Here is a 12,987-nt window from a genome sequence, read left to right on the forward strand (position 1 = left end):
AAGAGTAATATTTGCTTCTCCTGCTCATAGTTTAGCAGGATGCCACAGATCGGATTTTATTTTGGGAGCAGAACTCTTCTTCCTTTCACATTTTTAAGTCCACACGGAATCCTGAAATAAAACAACTGGCAGAGCACAGAAAATGTAAAATGTGCACATCTATGAATTCACATTCTTTTCACTAGGAAAAGTTTACAATGGAGAATTAGGTCTGCTTTTGTATGAACACAGATTCTTGTCCATGGAGCAGCTGAAGATCCAATGAAGGTGTTTTCAGAATTCTCAGTCAAAAAGGTGTATATAATGTACAAAAAACCCAGAACTATCCTCAAACTCCATGCCAAGAAAAATTCAGATCCTAATACCCCCCCATTCTGCTAAAACAAAACCATAACAAAGGCACAAGAATTTGGTATACTTAAGTTTATTATACTCTCAAAATTACCCATTTTCAAAAGTCACAGAATGTCAGTTGCTTCTAACTCTTCAAAATAACTAAAAAATGTATTATCTGACACAGGAGTGATTCTGGACTGCTAAATCCTTAATGGACCAACACAGACGAATCTATTTTTAACAACCACTCTGCATTTGTGAGAGCTAAAATCTTCTTGAAGATCATGCGGGGACAAAACATCAATAATTTTGAAACAGAATTTTTTTTCCAAATTCTAAAAAGGACAATTGTGCTAGAATATTAAAGGAAGCAAGCATCTCCCTCGTCCCCACCTGCTCTGTTTATCTGTAGTATGGTGAAGGTTGTACTGCAATAAATCCATTCAAAAGTTTGCGTGCAACGCGTATTTTAATTTCCAGGAGTTTGTGCCATACAAGGGCATCACTCGTTTCAAATCTTCTGTCTCCTTTTGAGGAACAAAATAAGGAAACACTTTGTGAGGAGCAGCAACATCTTTATTTAATTAAATCTCTACTTCATGCAGAAGCATGATCGTCCCACTTCCCCTTAAGTTTTAACTTTGGCAAAAATCACAAACAGAAAATAAGCAGCCAATACAGAACAGTGAAAATGCCAACAGTAAGGGTGCCCTTTAACAGTTCTGCTGGCAGGCAAACGCACACCATGAAAGCCTTAGTTCGGCTACAACAACTAGAACCTGTTTGTTGGTTAAAAGGCAGGGTTTCGTTTCTGTTTTTACAACACGGCGGTTTCACTTTTTGACTTCTCCCAGATCTTCGATGCTGTCATCATCCACCTGCAACACACAAATCATATCATTCAGTTTTACAAGACGTAACCACCACGAAGCTATAAAAACACAGAACCACACATAAAAGAACTGGAACTTGCAAATTAAACCATCTGAAAAGAAACCAGGGTGCGGGGGGGGGAGGATAAACAAGAAGATGGTTATTTATAATGTGATTAAAGGACTGGAATATAGTATTATAGTGGCTGCAGGCCAGATGGACAGGAGAAGTTGAACAAAATAAATAAATGACGCAGAGAAAGTAGCTAAGTCAAAAGGACAATCCCTTCTCCATGATATGAATTTATAATAATCCACACAATAAAGCTAATTGCTACTAGGAAATTGAAAAGTCTCTTACAAAAGCTTGTGTAGATATCCTAGTGGTTCAAGACAAAAAAAAACCTAAATGAAACTCAATGCGCTTCCCCACTCAGCTCCTCTCCTTGCCTCACAATGCCGTCGCATTGCTTGAAGTGTGTTGTTATTAAACCGCAGCTCACACTGACTAGTAATTGAACAAGACTAGAAGTGAAATACACAGAAATCTAACATACACACCTCAAAAAAACAGGGTATACAACCTACCTCCGGCCATTTTTCCTGAATGACGTCAATAATGTCGTCTGTGAAGTCCCCCTGAATGATGATTTCATCCTCTCCTGTTACCGAGGCACCGCAGGAGAACTTCTGAGCAAAGAATCTTTGTGCTTCCTTAAGATCTATTTCTGTTGGAGCAAACAAACAAACAAACACACAAGGATGAAACCATTTGCTGATCAAAGAGCGACGTCTGGAAACCTCAAGGAGAGCAAAGCCTCTTTTTTTTCGCTCACCAAAAGTTGCGAGCCCACACACTCTCGTGACGTATTTCTTCTTTGCTCTCGGGATTTTTGCTATCGTAACTTTCTGAGGGACCGTCTTCTTCTTCTGTTTTATCTGACCTCTTCCACCTGGGGGAACAGAATTAAAAATGCGACAAAAAAACACACATTGCTAATCGCCTCATTCCTTGGCTTCAGAGCGTATCAGATTTCTTGCTATGTTCTGCTTCGAAACAAAACAGCTGACCTCAGCTGTCCTTAAAATCCCACCGTGTTACTGGTTTGTTTTTACAACATCCAATCCATAAATAAGCAGCCATTTAGACCTTGCCTCTCTTTTGCTTTTTCTTCTCTTCTTCTTCACCCGTCGTTCCTTGACCTTCTCCAACGCCAGATTCTTGTTTAGGAGAATTTTCTGAGTTGGGATATAAACGTATTTAAGATATAAATGTATTTAAGGCAAAACAGGGACATATATAACCAAATCACTCTCAGGAAGACAGAATGCCACCCAGATCAACAGGATACCTTTTTTAAATACAGCAACTACACCTAAGCTTATTCAGATATACACCATGCTAAGTAATTATAATGGGGAAGGAAGTTGTTTGATAGACAAGTCCCAGGATGTGTTTTTTTTTATCAAAGCAAAGAATTGTGGGACTGAAGAGGAATGTATGAAAAATCCAGGTGTAATTTATATTGGAAGTGAAAAGGACCATTGTGAATGGAAGTACCGTATTTTTTGCACCATACGCACCAATTTTTTAGGAGAAGAAAACAGGAAAATATAATCTGTTTTCTTCGCTCCATAAGACGCACAGACTTTCCACCCTCCCTGTTTTGTGGGAAAAAAGTGTGTCTTATGGTGCGAAAAATATGGTATGTTGTGTAGTTACTGCCACACTTTTACTGCTCTACATGACATTTATCACTCCTAGAACAGTTACATAAAGAGACCCTCAATTCAAGTCAAAGTTAGTTTACTGGTAGTAAATGCCTCCATCGCATAGTCTTAAAATCTCCGCAGCAAACCTTGCATCCTCTCTGAACCACCAGATTTACTTTCTTCTCCCTCACACCGCAGTCCTGTGCAGGCTTAATCAAGAGTATACATCCCACTAAAATCAATGGGGCTTCTATGCAGGCAAATGTGCACAGGATTACAGCCCAAATCTCGAGTTAGTTAAAAATCACCACCAGCAAGTATTCCTTACCTACAGTAAGTTTTGCAAACTCGTTTGGAAAATTCTTCTCTAGCCATTGTCTGCATTTTGCCACATCGGGCATATATTCGCAGTACTGGGAAAGAAAGAGGAAAAAAACTGTACGGCTTACACTCATACAAACTTGGCAATAGTTAGGTACAATAAGATGAGGGGTTATAGCTTAAAAAGATCTAGAAGGGTCTGATTTGGTTAACCCTTCTTGAACAATTAATAAACGAACGTCCATATAACAAGGCCCTAAAGCAGCCATTCTCAACAGGAGTCACATACCCCCCCAGCATATTTGAAGGGGGCTACATTCATATCATATTTATTTATCAAATAATTAAATAAAAATTTGAGAATGGCTGCCGTAAAGGATGATGACAACAGAAATGAGACTCAGTTTTAATCCAGTCCAAGGTGGCAGAAAGGACTTAGCCCCACTACAAATGTGGGAACCCCACATTCCCTTATGCAGGAGACTCCCTAAGAATGGAAATCCACTACTCTTGAGCACAGGTTGAACTAACCCCTCTCCCCCCAGATCTGCCGGTTCTTTATGTGCAAAGGAAAATTAACTCACCTCAGTTGGCAATGAGCAGACTGGAAAAGGAAGGAGAAAAAAGGTGGGTTTTTCAGATTAAGAACATGATATTTTTTTTTCTGTATCTTCATATATGAAAACATCTTTTTAAACAAACATTTATAACACAGGCGCTGAAATCCTGGTGCGTCATGTATGTTACATAAGGCTGATGACCTCGTCAGCCATGGCAATGTTTGGAAATTAAAAAAATTCCAATTTCCATCCCATCCCCCAAAGGTTCATGGGGATCCGTTGGGATCCCTTGTCATGTGGAACCTGGCAACGGGTGCAGGACAAAGTGAGGAGTCTTTAACTTCCAAAAATGGCTGCCAGCAGTAAAATACTTAAAATGAAATATTGTGGCAGAAACCTGCATAAAGTACAAACCACTTCAAGTTTAGCCACATGAATAGAAGGTTAAATCTGGGGGAAAACCACTCCCTTTCCCTCCAATAAATGACATTCTTGCCTGTTCTTGCACACGCCCACAAAGAGTTGTCTGAATAGAAGACAGACTTTCTACCATACTACACCCTAGGCCTTTTTAAAGAGCCCCTCTCTCACTCTCCTCCCATACTTACCTCCACAGTACAGAACTCGGAGGGGATAGTCCACATCCGGCCTCGCATTCCACTTTTGATCTCCTTTACAATCTAGGACCGTGTGCTCGGCCGCATCCATCGCCATCTCACAAGCCTAGAACACACACACAAGCAGAGAAATTCAGTGCAAAAAAAAATCAACTCTGGAAATCCATGGAGGTCAGAGAAAGCACCGCCGCCGCCCCAAAAAAAACCCCTGAGGCTACCGATGTGCCAGTAAATTTGTTGCAGTGACGTGTCATTCTTAATTTCCTTCCTATATCACCCCTCCCTCACAGGAACACAGAACAGTTCATAACAGTTCATAAAACACATGTTAAAGTCACCAGGCGCAGATATCAAAACCAGAAATATATAAAATGATAAACTACAACTATCCACTCAAATTCAATGGAAAGAAATGAAAACAACCCGAAGCAACAGAAGACAAGGGGAGCACTTGCCGAGCCTGGGAATTTACACAAATACATGTGTTTTTAACTGGCGCCTGGAAGAAAAAGAGTAATGGGAAACTTGGTCTGTAACAGAAACTGGTTCCAGTAACCCAATGGGCCGTGCTATTTTGCAGCACAAATAAGTGCAACCATCAGACTGGTTTGAAATTGCAGAGCTTAATTCTCTGCATGTGAATTGCAGAACCTCTCACACTTATGATGCCTGAGGTAAACAAAGTAGGCAAAACTCTTAGATTCTGATATGGTGTATCTGAGGATTGAGGGGTGTATCTCCCCTCCTGGAGAGGAGATTCTAGAAGTGGCAAAAGGACGCTCCGGGCTTGCGACCAGGAGAACAGGGCAGAGAGCAGATCGGGGACTGAGAAGCGAACGTGAGTGGCAAAGATCTTATGACTCGTTTTGCCCGACCACGTCCAGCACCCCCAAAGACTGCATGGGCAGGGATACGCCGGGTAGAGTCGTTTTTTTCCAAGATCTGGAGCAGCGTGTATGAAAATCCCGGACATCCACAGCAGGGGCAGCTGGCTGGCTGATCTCCAAAAGGCGGGCGAGGAGCAATGAGACCACCCACCCCCCTGAAGGCTTAAGGGTGGAGCGAGAAGGGCTGTTCTGGGCTTTCAGGGAACCCCTGAAAGGCGGGGATCCCCCTGTGCCCAAGACCTGACATGGCCACCAAAGGGCAAAGAGTGGTCGCAATGACCAGATAGGTGGGATAGAAATAGAATAAATAAAAGAACTGTGAACAAGGGAGGAGACATTCATTGAAGGCCACTGGGAAACCAGAAAGAGGTCGAGCCCTCTGAGATGCAAAATAGAAGATTAGATAGATAGATAGATAGATAGATAGATAGATAGATAGATAGATAGATAGATAGATAGATAGACAGACAGGCAGGCAGGCAGGCAGGCAGGCAGGCAGGCAGGCAGGCAGGCAGGCAGGCAGGCAGGCAGGGGTGTGATTGTGTGAATGAGAAAGAGAAAGAGAGAGTGTCTGTGTCTGTAAGGTTTTAAAATATTCACTCCCCCCCCCTTTTTTTACCCAAGCAACCAACCTGCCTTGTGAGAAGCTCTCTCTCTCCCCCCCCACCCCCCCGGCCCATTTCTTTGCCAGCAGGCAGGCTCCCCACCTTTCAGGTCAGGTGAGGTCAGGGCTGGGCGTGTGTATGTGTGGAGGGGGGGGCAGGTGGGTTGGTGGGTTGGGGGGGGAACCCATTGGGGGAGCGCCCCACCCAAAGGCTGGGGGGGGCACCCTCAAGAGGCCAAACGCTGGCGAGGCTCCAGGGGCCAACTTTGGAGGGAGGAGGAGGAGGAGGAGGAGAGGCAGAGAGCCCGGGGCCCAGGCCGTGGGGTGGGGGGCGGGAGAGGGAGGGAGGGAGGGAGGCAGCCTGGAGGGAGTCTCCCCCCCCTTCCCCGTCCCAGGCAGGCGGAAGGGAGAGGGTGAGGGGGGCCCCAGGGGTCTCTTACCCACGGCGCCGGTGGGAGGGGGCGGCGGGGGCGGCGGGTCCTCCTCCTCCTCCTCCTCCTCTTCTCCTTCCTCTCCTCCTCCTTCGGGGGCGCATGCAAGCCCAGCGGCGGAGCGGCTGCCCAGCGGCAAGCAGGCTGGGCCGGGAAAGACCGCGAGACCGGCCGCCTTTCTCGCGAGAGTTCTCCGAGGGAGGCTCCCCCTCCCGGGGAAGGGCGGGGCGGGGCGCGGAGGGGATTGAGCCACCCGGGCCGCCGTAGAAGCTCTTGCGGGCTGTCACCAAATGCAAAAAAAAGGCACCGCCTCCGGATTGCACCGGGCGGGGGGCGAGGGGGGGAGAGGAGAGGGGGAGGGAGGGGGAGAACCCAGCCAAAGCCCCCCCCCCGGCGCTCCTTCCTCCTAGAATTCGCACGGCCCTGTTAGCCTGTTGCTGGAAACGAGGCTCATCATCATCATCATCATCATCATCATCATCATCATCATCATCATCTTGTATCTGCTAATATGATAGCAGGCAATGCTTTTGTGGTTTTGCCTATTTGGACTGTGTTTCCTATTTTCGGATATTTACAGAAGAAGTATATAAAACAAGAGGTGCAGATTTGTAAGTTTTTCTTTTTTACAACTCCCAGAATTCATTTTTGCGGCCCGAGGAATTCTGGGTGTTGTAGTCCAAAAGCGCAAATCTAATGCACTCTTAATCACTAGGAACGGGACACCAATTTATTTATTTATTTATTTATTTATTTATTTATTTATTTATTTATTTATTTATTTATTTATTTAACTTATATGCCGCCTACACTACCCAAAGGTCTCTGGGCGGCTTACAACATTTAAAATACAATAAAAAGACAAAATAATTAAATTAAAATTTTGTTATCTTTGAGGCTCCTCAAGTTCCCCAAACCTAGCATTTTTTTTCTTTCAATTCTTTGCTTGAAAGATAATTTTTAAAATTCATCTTTTCCTTCCCTTTTTTTTATCCAGAGTCTTGCCCCAAACAGCCTCGCCTGCAGCAACTCAAGGGTTAATGGAAGCCTCCAAAGCGGCCTCGCGTTGGGCTCTGGGGTTGGCCGTAGCGGCGGACGTGACGTAAAAACCATAGAGCGAAGTCAGGAGGGACCAAAGAACGCGAGGGCGACGGGTGCCCCGCTGGGCCAAGCTACCCTCGTCCGTTTTGTTTTTGTGGGTGCGGGGCTTAAAAGGGGGGCAGCAATGCCACGCTATGCCCAGCTAGTTATGGGGCCCGCAGGGAGTGGAAAGGTGAGTTGTGGGGGGGGGGACATATGTGAGATGTGCATAAATTCGAGATTAAATTAGGGAAAGCCAGTGGCTCCTGATGAACTTGACTCGTATTGTAGTAGCGTGCCGTTCCGCAGGTCCATAGACTCGACTATTATACTGTATAGGAGCATACTGTTGTATAGTTCCGCCCCCATTCATTTGCTGGTTGTTGTTGTTGTCATCTTTTAATGACGTTAACCACAGTTGTATCTTCACTGTTTTCAACTTTAAATGCTGTATCGTCTTTCATTATCCTTGGGTCCTTTCCAAGGAGGAAGGTGGGGTAAAAAAAATATTTTAAATAAATAAATATTTTTTTGCCATTGTGGTCTTCGCCCTCTTTAGTGGCAGATTTACAAAATAACAGCCGAACCAATAGAAGGAGCAAAAATAAGCGACTGGAAAACTACCAATCCTCCTCCTCTTGTACTTTAATAATTAAAAGACTAGGTGAAATATTTTTTAAAGACTCAGCCAGATGTCAAAAAGTAGCAAAATATGAATTGGGGTCCCAGCGACTCTGTGGGGGAATGCCTCTTTGTTGGTTTTTAACGCTGTGACGTTTGGATTCCAGAGCACGTACTGCGCCACGATGCTCCAGCACTGCGAAGTCCTGAACCGCTCGGTCCAGGTGGTGAACCTCGATCCAGCCGCAGAGCACTTCGACTACGACGTCATGGCAGGTGAACCTGGGAGAGGAGGTTTCAAAGGGGGGGGGGATTAAAAACAAGCATCCACAACCCCCCCCCGCCCGTGGCCAGATGGGTTGGCCGTGATGGGCATCGTCATCCAGACCTTTACTGGATCCGGTAAGGCAAGGGGTGCTGGCTGTCAATCTTATTTCAAGCAAGCCCATCATTTCCTCTCTTTGCTCCAGATATCCGGGAGTTAATTGAAGTGGACGACGTCATGGAAGACGATTCTCTCAGGTTTGGCCCCAACGGGGGCCTGATTTTCTGCATGGAATACTTCACGAATAATTTCGACTGGCTGGAAGAATGTCTTGGCCATGTGGAAGATGATTATATTCTTTTCGATTGCCCAGGTAAGGGAAGAACGTTGGCCGTTTTTATTAAAGCGTTGGAAATAGCTTGGTTCTGTCGGACAGCAGCTCCTAGAATTCCAGTCAGGATAGGGCAGGGGTGTGTGGGTGTGATCCAATTCAGAGACCGAAAGTGTTATTTTTTCAGAATCTCCCAGCTTCTGTGGGTCACTGGACGTGCTGATTTGCAACGTTCTGGGAGTAATAATCCAAAATACTGATTTTTCCAAACCTGACTTTCTCAAACACTGCCAGAGAGTTTTAGGCCTGCCTAAATGCTGAGCTCTGAGTCGTCATTGTGTTTCATTTCTCCTGTTGTGTTTAGACTCTGTAATCAAGAGTCCACCAAGAAAGTGGCCAGTGAGTATCCAGATGTTTTAAACAACTGCCTTTGTGTCTGTTCTTTAGGTCAGATAGAACTCTACACCCATTTGCCAGTGATGAAACAATTCGTAGAACAGTTGCAGCAGTGGGAATTCCGCGTCTGCGGAGTCTTTCTCGTTGACTCTCAATTCATGGTGGAATCTTTTAAGGTATCTTACAATGACCAACCCTAGAGCAGCAACGCATCTAAGCAAGGTGTTGTTGCTGTTGTCAAATCCTTTCCAGCGTATCTACTTTGGATGTTATACTTTGAAAACGAAGCATGCCTTAATGGGGCCAGAAGGGGAAAAGTATTTCCTTTTTCATATCTACAACATATTCGGGCACTTTGTACTCTGGACTCTGAAATTCCCTTGGGAACATACAGGTTGAAGCTCCCAAGATTTTGCTTGCTTGTCTGATTTACAGTGGACCCTTGACTTACAGATGGCTTGACTTACAGACTTTTTGAGTTACAGACTTCTCTGGCCGCAAAATTTAGGTTTGACTTGCAGACTGAGATTTGACTTACAGACCAGAAAAAAACCAAAATGGAACAAAAACGGCCTGTTACGGGATTAATCGGTTTTCAATGCACTGTAGGTCAATGGAGACTTGACTTACAGACTTTTTGACTTGAGAACCGCCTTCCAATACGGATTAAGTTCTCAAGTCAAGACTCCACTGTATATCTTTCCCCTGCAAAATGGGACTCAAGAGGGCGCTCAACAAAATTAAGAAGATAGAGCCCTCCCCTCAAAATGCGATAGTATTAAAACCTCAAAATGGTTGATCAAATTATAATAGGAAATCACAATTGAATTTAAAAGCAATGGAAAAACACATCAGTTAAACAATGCAGCATCCATCTGTTTAAAAACTCCTTTATCAGTAGCCAGTCAAAATTTGAAGATCTTTGCCTGCTGACAGGAGGACAACAGAGAGGAGAATTCTGCCATCCAAGAGCAGCCGTTCAGGAACCCGGTTCTCATACAAAGATTTGTTTGTAATGACAGACCCTTGGGCCTCCCCAATTCAATTCAAGTGGGGGTGGACAAAATGGAGCCTAACGGTCCATAGCATCTGCCCACCAGTGACTTACCGCAGTGGGTCCCAATCTTGGGTCCCCAGGGAGTGGCGAAAGCTTCTGGGAGTCTTAGTCGAAGAACATCCGGGTTGGAGAACCACAGACGTACGGGAACAGGAGCTGGTTTAGTACACAGAAAAGAACGTCGTTTTGGAGGGGGTCGCCGTGTTCGTCTGTGCAAGCGTATCAGGCAAAATCCAAAGAAACAAAACGCAGACAAAAACATGGTACCTTAAAGACTGACTATTATATTTTAATGTAAGCTTTCGCGGATGTCTTTTTTTGTTTTGTTTCTTTGAATTTTGCCAGGAAAGGGCATGCCAATGAGATGATACCCAATTTGTCAGGAAAAGCTGCCAAGGGAATATTAGTTTACCTGTGAAGGCAGTTGTTGCTTGGTTCCCGGGGCACTTCTTCCCAATACAGAGTGATATTTTGGAAAGCCCGTTGCACCTGATCCTTCTCTGATTCCCATCCCCTTTTTTGGTACGTCTGTCTCTCCTCCTCCTAGTTCATCTCTGGCGCCATGGCGGCTCTCAGCGCTATGATATCCTTGGAGATTCCCCAGGTCAACATCATGACGAAGATGGACTTGCTGAGCAAAAAAGCAAAGGCAGAAATTGAAAAGTAAGCCTGCGGGAAGAACAGCACTCTGTGTTGATAACAGTACGAGAGGGGTCAAATTCACCTGCTCGGCCATTGGGTTTATTTTTCTAGCTTGGGTGTTGGGGAACCCTTGGAACATTCATTTTTGGACTACAACCTCCAGAATCCTTCAGCCAGCATAGTTAGTAAGGGATTCTGGGAACTATGTTTATTTAAAATGTTTTTACCCCTCCTTTCTCCTTAAAAAGGATGGCTTACATCCTTGAAAGACAATGTTAACGCTGAAAACAGTTATACAACAGTGGTTTATGTTATTAAAAGATATTTGGAGCTAAGAACAGTGAGTATAAAGAGTTAGTTTTTTTAAAAAAAACAACACTTTTTCTAAATTATCACATTCTCTGCATGAAACATGCCTTTTTATTTTCCGCATGTGGATAATCACATTTCTGCCAAAGCCGTTAAAAGTAGATTACAATTTTAAAATAGCTCTGGACTATCCGTTAGATAATACAGAAATATGAAGCATTTTGTTTACGTGAAGCCTTAAATATAAAACACTGTCAATGTAAAGGCATGTCGTTATTTTAAATCATATGCAACTCCTTCTAGGTATCTGGATCCTGACATGTATTCTGCAATGGAAGATTCTACAGATTTACTCAAAACCAAACAGTTTAAGAAGCTGACGAAAGCCATCTGTGGTTTGGTAAGTTTTTTTGTTGAGTTTTGACAGTTTTAAAAGTTTTTAATCATTCAGTGTATTTTGATTACTATTATACTTTAGTTGTATCAAGATTTATGCAGATTTTTAAATGCAATCTGCGATTAATGTGTGTTTGGCTAAGTGCACTGTCCCGGCATCTAATTGCAAGCTTTCTCTTTATATTTATTTCCTTTGTTTTTAAAGATTGATGACTACAGCATGGTTCGCTTCCTGCCTTTTGACCGCTCCGACGAGGAGAGCATCAACATTGTACTGCAGCACATAGATTTCGCCATTCAGTACGGAGAGGATCTGGAATTTAAAGAGCCAAAGGTGAGGAAGTTCAAACGCACCATTTTGGACAAGGCTGTTTTATGTGTTGAAAGGATGCAAGTATAATCCTTTAAAAGAACTCTTAAGAGTTCTTTTAAAGGATTATACTTGCATCCTTTAAAAGAACTCTTAACAAAGCCCATGGAATGTTTGCAAAGACATTCAGATTGAAGGCCATGCGGGGCAAACCTGGATTTGCCCCATAGTGCAAATTTATGTGTGCCTATTCAGAAAAAAATGTTTCACTGGCCAGTTTCCTATTGCTAGTCTCAACTAGAGAGTAAACCCATTGGCTCAACTGAACAGTAAATCAGTTCCTGTGTAAGTCCCATTGAGTCAGTGGGTCTACTCTAACAGGGACTTGAAATAAAACATTACCAACCACAGCAATCGAGGGATGCATCTCTTAACTGAACTCACACAAGAGAGTGATCTAAATGAATGAACCAAAATCATAGCTCTTATCAAACTGGAGTACCTGCTGTTTTGGATTTTGATTTTTTGGTGAGGAGTGCAGTTGCAACATGATTTTCCTTGCGGACAGAGTTGGGTTATGAATCTTGGATCATTGTATCATCTTGAAAAACTCAAATGTATATATATGTGTTCTTTCCAATAGGAAATGGAGGAAGACAAATCTTCAGCTTTTGATGAATATTTCCAAGATCGAGTAGATGAATGAATGAAGACATGGGAGTCTGTTTTGTCAAAATGAAACAAAAATGCTTAGGTTTTTCTAGGCAGTGTATATTAAAACGCACCATCTGATGGATGTATCTGCTGGAGATTGAACTATGGACTTTTCCCCCCTCCACAAAGAATTAATGTATATAATTGGTCGATTCCACAGAGAAGTAAATTATTGAATTACATCTTTATTGTGCCATCAAGGAAAACATATTTCTTTGAAAGTGTTATTTGTGTGTGTCTGCTCATTTCAACAGCTGGAATTAATAAATACAGAGTGTTTATTTAAATTTACTGTCCCTCAATATTTCACTCTTCATGCACTCATTCATCAGAAGCCACTCAATTTCAACTTCAGAAATATATATTTCTAGGATTTTTCTTTTAATCTTTTTAGACCATGGATACTGATCCTGTGGATTGGGAGGGGTGCTGTATTCATACGCTTCAGGCAGCGTTCTGCAATCTGTGTCTTCCAGCTGTGCTAGGCAACTTAAGCCCAAACAAGACTTCTCCAGGCATCCCATC

The 12,987-nt window shown here is 43.4% G+C and overlaps 2 protein-coding genes across 4 annotated transcripts in view; one reads left to right on the forward strand and one right to left on the reverse strand.

The window, feature by feature from the left end:
- Positions 1-408: 408 nt before the first annotated feature.
- On the reverse strand, positions 409-6,550 carry DENR (density regulated re-initiation and release factor). 2 transcript variants are annotated; one of them, XM_072983116.2, is made up of 8 exons: positions 6,351-6,550; positions 4,411-4,525; positions 3,827-3,846; positions 3,250-3,334; positions 2,364-2,447; positions 2,045-2,161; positions 1,797-1,936; positions 409-1,214 (listed from the first exon to the last, which is right to left on the reverse strand). In XM_072983116.2, the coding sequence occupies exons 2-8, from the start codon at positions 4,514-4,516 to the stop codon at positions 1,170-1,172; spliced, it is 597 nt and encodes a 198-aa protein (XP_072839217.2). In that variant the 5' UTR covers positions 4,517-4,525; positions 6,351-6,550; the 3' UTR covers positions 409-1,169. The 2 variants fall into 2 exon arrangements, with proteins under 2 accessions (XP_072839217.2, XP_078237904.1); XM_078381778.1 differs by having other exon boundaries at positions 6,355-6,518.
- Positions 6,551-7,445: 895 nt separating this feature from the next.
- Positions 7,446-12,987, forward strand: part of GPN3 (GPN-loop GTPase 3) — a 184,093-nt gene continuing 178,551 nt past the window's right edge. Inside the window, exons 1-8 of one of the 2 annotated variants that reach the window (XM_020802682.3) lie at positions 7,446-7,614; positions 8,210-8,318; positions 8,513-8,680; positions 9,086-9,210; positions 10,639-10,754; positions 11,346-11,442; positions 11,644-11,772; positions 12,392-12,749. In XM_020802682.3, the coding sequence (XP_020658341.3) occupies positions 7,567-7,614; positions 8,210-8,318; positions 8,513-8,680; positions 9,086-9,210; positions 10,639-10,754; positions 11,346-11,442; positions 11,644-11,772; positions 12,392-12,454 (855 nt within the window). In that variant the 5' untranslated portion in view covers positions 7,446-7,566 and the 3' untranslated portion in view covers positions 12,455-12,749. Of the gene's footprint in view, positions 7,615-8,209; positions 8,319-8,512; positions 8,681-9,085; positions 9,211-10,638; positions 10,755-11,345; positions 11,443-11,643; positions 11,774-12,391; positions 12,750-12,987 lie in introns of those variants that run through there. The other variant, XM_078381776.1, reaches the window with a different exon arrangement.

The sequence above is a fragment of the Pogona vitticeps genome, chromosome 14 (assembly GCF_051106095.1).
Source record: "Pogona vitticeps strain Pit_001003342236 chromosome 14, PviZW2.1, whole genome shotgun sequence".
In the NCBI taxonomy this organism is placed as follows: Eukaryota; Metazoa; Chordata; class Lepidosauria; order Squamata; family Agamidae; genus Pogona; species Pogona vitticeps.

What these genes read in the sequence shown, in the direction of transcription:
- DENR (XM_072983116.2), bottom strand. Translation starts at nt 4,516, where the DNA reads ATGGCGATGGATGCGGCCGAGCACACGGTCCTAGATTGTAAAGGAGAT. An exon ending in GAAGAAAAAGCAAAAGAGAG is followed by an intron (nt 2,162 to 2,363) that starts GCAAGGTCTAAA and finishes CTGTTCCCCCAG; the next exon opens with GTGGAAGAGGTCAGATAAAA. An exon ending in TTCAGGAAAAATGGCCGGAG is followed by an intron (nt 1,215 to 1,796) that starts GTAGGTTGTATA and finishes TGTGTGTTGCAG; the next exon opens with GTGGATGATGACAGCATCGA.